Source organism: Poecilia reticulata, linkage group LG9, assembly GCF_000633615.1.
Source record: "Poecilia reticulata strain Guanapo linkage group LG9, Guppy_female_1.0+MT, whole genome shotgun sequence".
In the NCBI taxonomy this organism is placed as follows: domain Eukaryota; kingdom Metazoa; phylum Chordata; class Actinopteri; order Cyprinodontiformes; family Poeciliidae; genus Poecilia; species Poecilia reticulata.
Genome location: NC_024339.1, coordinates 32,483,980 through 32,493,356, shown reverse-complemented (window position 1 = coordinate 32,493,356; position 9,377 = coordinate 32,483,980). Strand labels below are relative to the sequence as shown.

The 9,377-nt window shown below is 39.3% G+C and overlaps 1 protein-coding gene across 2 annotated transcripts in view; it reads left to right on the top strand.

Annotated features, from left to right (window-relative positions):
- The window catches only part of dapk1 (death-associated protein kinase 1), a 68,091-nt gene that overhangs the window by 41,132 nt on the left and 17,582 nt on the right, over window positions 1-9,377 (top strand). For both annotated transcript variants that reach the window (XM_008419394.2, XM_008419395.2), the window contains exons 8-12: window positions 2,429-2,581; window positions 4,576-4,621; window positions 4,765-4,854; window positions 5,726-5,818; window positions 8,131-8,250. In XM_008419394.2, the coding sequence (XP_008417616.1) occupies window positions 2,429-2,581; window positions 4,576-4,621; window positions 4,765-4,854; window positions 5,726-5,818; window positions 8,131-8,250 (502 nt within the window). The remainder of the gene's footprint in view (window positions 1-2,428; window positions 2,582-4,575; window positions 4,622-4,764; window positions 4,855-5,725; window positions 5,819-8,130; window positions 8,251-9,377) is intronic.

The window sequence follows — 9,377 nt, the reverse complement described above, 5'->3', positions numbered from 1 at the left end:
TAGTTTTAGGGTTTGGTGTTAGCATAGTTTTAGGGTTTGGTGTTAGCATAGTTAGCGTAGTTTTAGGGTTTGGTGTCAACCTATTTTTAGGGTTTGGTGTTGGCGTAGTTTAACTTTTGAGTTAGTGGTGGCCTCCTCTTGATATCTGTTAGGAAAACTTTGTTCGTTTTTAACTTTAGAAGATTTCCAGACACTAATCCCAGAGGGAAAAAAATCTCAAATCAGACCCAGAATTCACTTTTGGAGTTGGGCGCCCGGGTTTCCGTTACCTTTGCCTCTCTGTGACTCTAAGCCAGCTAAAATTTTATCCATTTTATCAGAAATATTTGCTGATAAGTTTAGAAACAACCGACCCTGACCTGTAGAACCAGCAGCTTTCGTCGCTGCAGGGCCGGTTTTCGGCTGCAGAGGCCTGTCAGCACAGTTTAATTCAGCAGCAGAGGATAAGGTCCTGCCCCCAGCATCCAGCAGATCACCCGCTGTGGGCGCAACGTGACGCCATCTTCCTCACTTTATGGCCACACTACAATTCAGACTGACATATGCAAATAATGTACACACAAAAATATGTTGCTAAGTCGGAACACAAAGGCGAATGTGCCCACACATGGATTTTAAATACGCTTCAGCTCTATAAAAGCAGCCCGTTACAGCTAAATGTTATATCCGATAGCTGCTCTTGAATATCGCTGTTGGAAGTGATTTCCTCGCATAACAACATACTAATAATTGCATGCTCATGTACTTGCTGCTTGCATGCATGATCTGCATTCATGCTGTCAGCCCACACAACTGTCACAGCTCTGAGAGCCACAGCAGAAAATAGATTGCTCAGTGTCTGTTCTGATGGCAGAAACAGATTCACAGGATTTCAGAGGCTGAATAGGCTTCAGCTGAAGCTACCAGGAATACATTCAGTTCTTTTAGGGAATCAGGTTTCCACTTTCTGTGGTGTTGAAACTGATTTATGTTTCTAAATATGACTAAAAAATATGAATTTGGACAAAACTTTGGCTAGAAATTCAGATTTCGAGTCCATTGTGAAGATCTTGAATGTAGGGCTGAAGCGATTAATCAGATTGATCTAATTAGTCTGATTAATTGATTAGTCAGTTAACTAATTTAGTAATCAATTAATCATTGAGTATATACAATCAAAAATTGTGTTTTCAAGAATTAAGCTAAAGTTGTACAAAAAGTATATAGGTTGTGCATTTAAAATAAAATTTAAACCAGAATTCAAGTGGCAGTTTTAGCTTCACTTTGTTCAAATTCTGTCCTAATTCACCTGATCAATATTGGTTAATCCAGAAAATAATCAACAGATCAGCCCTACGCTCTAGGGCGAGTCGAGCAGGAGGAGCTGAGACTTTCACATTTTGATGTTCGCAGTATTTTTTAGCGACCAATGATCAAACGTACACTAAAAAAAATGCTGTCATGCTTTTAGGCAATAAGGTGCTTTCTTTATTTAAAAAAGGAGCTGAACATGTGTGTTTTATTTATTGCGTCGCCAACATTGTAAAGCTGGAGCTCGATTTTCCGCCTCAGCGTATCGTCACGACATGGTGACAGCAAAATATGCAGGAAAATGTATTTTCTATAAAGGTGACATACTGCAGCTTTAAATGCAAAATGAATGTATTTTTGTACAGTTTTGTCTTAACTACTGTTTGTTTCCTCCATTTAATGATTACTAAATTAGTTGCCGATTATTTGAATAATTGATTCATTACACGATTAATCGTTTCAACTCTGATGTATAAAATAAACTTACGCGGTTAAATAATAAATATGCAGAATGTTTACATTTCTTTTATCCAGCTAATCGTCAGAATAATCAGTAGAACTTGAATGATGATTTTGTAACGTTCCCACTCGGGTTGACCTCCATGTTTCCTCCCAGCTTACATGTGAGGAACCCCTGAAGGCTTCTTTGGTTGCTCCTGACATGCTTCCTTCTCATGGCTGTGTGCACATCGCTCATTTGCTGCATCTGCTTCTGCTTTATGTGTGAAATCAGCAGATCGGGAGTGAAGGTGCATTAACATTCCTGCGCTCCACCCAAACTGGGAGCGCTCCAGCTGGCTGTCCTGCAGCGAAGCGCACACTAAATAGTTTGAGTCTCATAGCAAAGCGGGATTTATGAGTCACCATTAGCTGCTACTCAGCTCGCTAATACCGTTCCCCCATCAAAGGCCTTAATCTCAGCTTGACGGAGCAAATCTTATCAGCAGATGAATAGTGATTAGATGAATAAGTGTTTGGATGAAGTTCCTCTGATCCGCTGCTCTTTGATTATTAAATCCGTTCGGCTTTAGAAGGAAAAAGAAATGTGTTCCTGTTAAAGCAGATAAGGCTGCACGTTGTAAAGAGATGCGTTTCTGAGAGCATTTTGAGTCTGACTTGGTTTATTTCCTCCATGCAGGCTGAGTGGCGCTTCTCCCTTCCTGGGCGACAGCAAGCAGGAGACTCTGGCCAACGTTTCAGCCGTCGATTACACGTTTGATGAAGAGTTCTTCAGCAACACCAGCGCTCTGGCCAAAGACTTCATAAAGAGGCTTCTTATCAAAGATCCAAAGTATGCACAGCCTTCCTCCCTCTTTATTTCCAGTACAAATATGCTAACATCTTGGGGTAAACATGTACAAAAAGGCGTAAAATAATGTTGTTTTTGATAGCAGTGGCTTATTCTGTCTCTGAAAAACTTAGAAAATCTACATTTTTAGAAACGGTGTGCAAAAAAGCAGCCAGCTGAATGGGTAGAACAGCACTTTGCACCAATTTGATGGTTGAACAACGTGCAGAACTGGGTGGTGTCTCCATCTTCCTGGTTTTAGTCAGAACGCCAGCAGCAGCGTTCTGGATCAGCTGATTTATTTGCAGTAATCGGTGCGACTGAAGATGAACTCACGGATGAGTTCCTCCATCTCTCGCTGAGACGTTAGTCCTGTGACCCTGGAGATGTTCTGCAGGTGATGGAAGGCCGACTTTGCGACCGTCTTTATGTGGTTCTGAAGGTTCAGGTCTGATTCTAGCTGACCTGACGGGACGCGGGCGGGTCATGAAATGACCCGTTCTAAATGTCAGTTAGCTGACATGATACCAAAACGAGTATGATGCTTTGGACCCGTTTCTCATCCAGAACCTCAACAGAGTCGGAACAACGAGTCTGGACCAAAAAACCCTGATCCCCATTGAGAATGAAACGTTTTCTCCAAGCCATCCTGCTTTTGCCTGGACTGGATCCGCAGTAACTGTGAATTACTTCCTCGTGCTCAGCTTGTACACGTCGTGTTTCTGGCCAGATTTTCACAGATATTCTGAACGCAGCCTCCTCGTTTCTGGGCAAAATGTCCTCTGGCGCCGGTTCCTGAAATTGTTCCGACTGTGTTTGGGCCTCGTTAGAGTTGCTCCAGCAACGGCTCAATGGCTGTAGCTGCACCTAGAGACAGTAAATGCCATCAAAAACCCCCTTTTCTTTCCCTAAATCACTGCTTTTCTCCTTCGGCCTGATGAGGCGAGGGGAAGAATCAGGGCAGTAGGTGGGGAGGTGATTTCATTTGTTAAGAAAGAAAATGAACATTTGGGAAAGACGGCAAGCTGTTTAACTGACTGGAGAAACAAACTAATGCGGCTCTTAGATTCACAAACTGGATTCAACTCGGTGTTTTGAATTGAATCAGGATCAGACGTTAATCATCTGGGCAAGAAGGAAGATTAGTAAAGATATTTAAGAGATAATATCAGGTTATTATTTCCCCAGTGACTCTGGACTAAAGCTTTTTCTGATGCTCCTCAAGGTTTTGTGGTGGAACACTGCAAAAACAGAAAGTATTACCAAGACTAGTTTCTAGTGCAGATGTCTTAGTACAGCTGAAATGAGACTAAAATAAAATGTGTAGCTTTTAAACAAGATGCAGAGGCTTGTTTTTAAATAAATAATTTCTTAATATTGTCCTGGTTCCAAAGGCAGATTATTTAACTTGGTAAATAATTCAGTGAACATAATTTAAAAGGTTTTATTTTATTATCTTAAATACAAAATGTATATTTTTTGGTTGTATTAAAGCTCCAGTTGTGTTGTTCTTTTAGCAAAAGGCCTTTTTGTGAGTCGGTATCATCCAGTTGACGATTAATCTATTACTAAATTAGTTGACGATCATTCCAGTAATTGATTAATCGTGACTAATCCGATTAATCGTTTCAGCCCTAATGTGTTTTCATCGCACCATTTGTCACCTCCTCTGCCTTATTGGAGTGACATGTCCTCTTGTTTTTCCTGTTTTGAAGAGTGGTCAACATCCCACAGAGAAACTTGAAGTCTGGTTAAATAAACCGCACTGTAAACATTTAAAGGATGATTCGTTTATATATTTTCAAAGAACTGGATTCCAGTCGCTGGTTTGAATTGAAGACGGCCGGTCCTCAGCAGGTACCGGCTGGTCTCTGCTTGTTTTATTGTTTTTAATCAATCTGCAGGATAAATTCCTCTCTTGCGGAATACAAAACAGCAAAACCCTGTTAAAGATGTTGCTTTTCTGCTCATGTTGGCCGATTTATTTCTGTTTTCAGAAAGAGGATGACGATTCAGGACACCCTGCAGCATCCCTGGATCAAGGTTAGACTCTGCTCCTCCGTGGATAATCCCAGTTTAAAACATCCACTGCCTGGTCTGCCAGTGTTTTGCGTTTGACTTTACATGTGAAAGCTATTTTTTTATTTCTTTTTTTTTTGGTCCTTTGGTTTTGTTTGTGAAATCAGCCAAAAGACACTCAGCAAGCGTTGAGCAGGAAGGAGTCGGCCGTCAACATGGAGAAGTTTAAGAAGTTTGCAGCTCGGAGGAAATGGAAAGTAAGTGATTCTGTCACCGATTCACTTCCTGCTGCTGCTGCTGTGTAACTGGATGAAGCCGCTGTTTGCTCGCCGGCTTTGACTCCCATTAACTGACTCAACAAACCACCAGACTGTATAAAATGCATTGATTATCAGTCGCTAAATGCCATTCCTGTTGTTTTTGTCTGCTGCCTGAGTTCTTCGTCCACTGTTGGCATTTTGTTAACATGACTGTACGCCAATATTTACAAAAGTCCTTAAACTTGATAATCCAGCTTAATTAAATCTGCCTTATGGGGAATAAATAACCCGGCAAGTCTGATAAACTTCCTAATGCCTGCAGACTGTAGTTGTTAAAAATGCTTCCACGTTTCTGTAAAACTGTGATTTGATCATCTTCAAACTTTTATGAAACGGTTAAAACCTCATGCAGCAGCTGAGCTCATTATAGGAGCTACTGTAAAAACATCAAAGGGTTAACAGAGGAGCCATGTTGGGACGACTTCCAGAAGGCGGAGCTTCAGAAAGAGCAGGAGCTTCTTAAAGAGACAGAGACCCAATTTCAAGACATTAACTTTCTTTTAAGTCCTAGTGTTTTTTACCAACTGAGGATTGTGCTATTAAACGTGCGGGTAAAACATAATGCTGCCCTTTTAAAATGTATTTTTTTAATTTTCTGACTAAGATCTTAGGCTGCACTGTCCTGCAACACTGGAGCATCTTCATTGAGTTTCCATGTCACCTGTGGGTCAGTGGGATGCTGACAGAAGTAGAGCAGAAAATCCCTCTACATGTCTGCTCGTCTGACCGCTGAGTCTCCGTAATGTGACTCGACATGAACTTACTAAACTTGTGCTCCTTCTTCTTCTTCTTCTTCTTCTTCCTGCAGCAATCCGTCCGACTCATCTCCTTATGTAACCGCCTGTCGCGCTCCTTCCTGTCCAGGAGCAACATCAGCGTGGCGCGCAGCGACGACACGCTGGTGAGTCCCGGCCTCAGCTCCACGAAAAACCCAAACCGGTTCAGGACGGGCTGGGCTGTTCAGCCACATTACATCCCAGATCCTTATCCGCTCTGCAGACTCCCTCTGTCTGCAGCGTTGACGTTTCTTTCTGTTATCCTCAGCGATCTGCCTGCTGGCTGAAGGGGGAAACCCAGAGATTTATTTAATATATCTCTGGATGTGGATTTGATGAAGATCTTTCTTAGTTCAGTTTCTCTTTATTTTGGTAAATTATCAACGTAACAAACAGAAAACAAACAACTACTTTACAAACCCATAATTTACCAAAAAAGGAATATTCTGAAGCCAAGGCTCATGCTGACATGAGCTGTTCATGAACTCAGCAGCTACAGTAATAAAATAATCTTCTGTCTATATTATATATATATATATATATATAATATGCACATACACATCCACTACATGTACATAACAGTGTAAATTTTGATGATTTTACGTTTCAAGGCTCTTTTAAAATTCACCAAGAAAGGAGATAATTTCAGGTGATTTTTAATTAATTCCAGTTTCTTGCTAATAACTGAAACGCATCTAAACTTTTCCTGCCTTTTCTGTTTAGTATGTTCAAATATTAACAAACCTCACAAATTGTTTATTCTTGGCTTAAATAATTTCCGGAGCCCAGAAGGAAAACTTGTTTCCCCAAGGCTTTGTACATTATTTCCATTATTTTTATATGTAAAATGTCTTTTAATTTTGAGATATTACTTTTAATAGAAAGTTTATTAGTTGGTTTTCGATATCCCTCTTTATTGATGAGCGTAATGGATTTATTTTGTAATTTAACTGATGTATCAAATGATGTTTTACTTGCATTTCCTCAGATTCCTGAGCAATAAGAGAAATAGTTCATAACCAATATGCAATCCTTTTATATTTATTATTTTATTTTAAACAATATTCCAATAGATTTTTGCACATTTTTGTTTAGATTAATTCCTAAAAGTGTCTCCAATTCTGTCCATTTCAACTCCATTCATGTGCAACTTTACATTTTTTATAGATCCGGTTTCCAGAAAATACCATAAATTTAGTTTTTTTCTTTATTTAACGATGACTTATTAAAATCAAACCACGTTTTCATCTTGGCTGGCTCTTTTTCTACCGATTGCATGATCTTTCTCAGAAATCTAAACCTGGTTTATTTAATTTTTCCCAGTTTTTTAGAACCAGCAGGAAAGTGGATGAGTCGAATGGCGACACACTAACCCTTTCATGCTGCAGCTGCTTGAGGTTTAATCATTAACGGTGGAGCGAGGCCACATCACTGAAACTTCCTTGTGTCTCAGGTGGATTTTGGTTGTTGTGGCTGCAGCGCCTCCTGTAGTTTACAGTCTGAACTGCAGCCGCAGTGAAAGCTCTGCTCTGGATCGTTGGCTTTATTTCCTGACATTTCAGCAGCAAGGCATTTCAAAGTGCTTTACATAATTAAAATAAAAACAGCATGTAGCTTTGAATAAACAGAGATTTAAAAAAAATAAAGATAAAAACATTAAAACTCAAGGGGTTTAGAGGCGTCGCGTCAGCTGGTGCAGTAAAGTTTGGTTGTGATTCATTGTTTGTTTTTGATTCAAAGCAGAAATCCTCAACTTTCTTTGTTAAACATTAAAATACCGTAAATCTGCTACGATTCTTGTGAATCTCTCTCCCAAAACTCTTAAGTTTAACTTTGGTTCCGGTTCTCTTGTCCTGCAGTTTTCCTTCTTTTTGGTGCATTTTTGTCTAGCCCACTTTTTCCTTCCACTGAACTTTCTTGGGTATCCGTCTAACCTACTGCACCCTCTGAATACCTTAGTTTGCAGCCCCCACACTGTGGGATAATTTTCTAATTTCTCTTGAAAATATAGCGAAGAATTCCAAATTACAATAAATTAATAACATTATTTAAATAGTTACATTTTTTAAAACGGGATATAATAGAGAAATTATTCATTTAATAAAGAATTAATTAAATAAGCCTAAATTAAATTAGATTAGTAGATTCCATTAAAAAAAAAAACAGATGAATTAATTTCAACTGTTAAAATCATCCATCAATCTCAGTGGGCGGGACTAAAGGGGACCCTCACGTCTGATTGGCTGCCTCTGTAGAATCCCTGACGTCTGATTGGCTGAAGTTACTTTTTGCATGTTATTTCTAATCTTCTCTCCCAACTTTGTAAAAACCGCTGCTCTGTCAAACTGCAGATAAAAAGAAACGCAGAAACGCGCTGAATAAAATTCACAAAGTGACAGAAGCGTCTTTTTTTTTTTTTTTTTTTCCTTCTGAACAGGATGAGGAAGACTCCTTTGTGATGAAGGCCATCGTCCACGCCATTAACGACGACAACGTTCCCGGGCTGCAGCATCTGCTCGGCTCTTTGAACAGCTACGACGTCAACCAGCCCAACAAGGTGATTCTCCTCTAGCTCTAATTCTGTCCTGCGACATTTTCAGACGCAGAATTTCTGAAAATATTCGCAGGTTGAATAAAGTCCAACGTGTGTCAGAGGTTGATAACCCTCCACACCACCAGGGGGCCTCAAGAGCACCAAGATAGCATGATAAATATATATATATATTGTTTTAAAATGACACTGAATAATACAAACTAAATGCTATTAAACGTAGAAGAATTATTTTTATATTTCTTACAGTTGGTGCACAAGTAATTAATCTCTTCCTGTTGCTGGCTGCTGCAACAGGAAATGTAAGATTGTTCAGAAATGCCTCACATAAATATGTTGCAAGTTTATTATTTTATAAATGTTCAGTGAAAAGTTGAGGACTTTACAGACGGATGTGCAGAAACTCTGACGCAGAATTTGTAAGTCGTTGAGCTAATCAAAAGTTTACTTAGCTGTAATCTGCAGGTCGTAAAAGGAAATGTGTGAGCTGGACGGGAATGTGTCTGAAGGAGGTCAGAGGGTTAAATGGGCCAATCAGGTGTAAGATTTGGTTATTGATCAAAGGGAAATGCCAACGTTGCTCTCAGGTAGGATTTTATTAGGGTCAATAATCCAACCGCCCTGCTGAGCTGCAGACGTCACTTCAGCGTCGAAAGAGTTCAAACGCAGCACAGGTTCATGTTCCCCGCAGCTTATTCATGTGGAGATGTTTGTTATTAGCATTTTATTATTACATGATGCAGAACTACAGTTCACTTTTCTGCAACAGCTTATTAGGGGCATTGTAGATGAGAAAAAAAAAATATTTTTGCCAAAATAATATCAGAAATGTTCTCAAAAAAAAAAAGATTCTGAGTTTCAAAAGTAAAAAAATTCGACTTTTGAAACCCAGAAAGTTCCTTTTTTATTATTTTCATAAGATTTTCCTCAAAATTTAAGATTTTTCAGGCTGATGTTTTACTTTTCAAACTCAGAATTTTCCTTTTTTTTTTTTTTTAGATTAATCTCAAATTAATTTCTTAGTTTTTGATGTTTTGCAGATTTACAAGATATTGTAGGAATGTTGTCCCTTCCTTCCTTCCTTCCTTCCTTCCTTCCTTCCTTCCTTCCTTCCTTCCTTCCTTCCTTCCTTC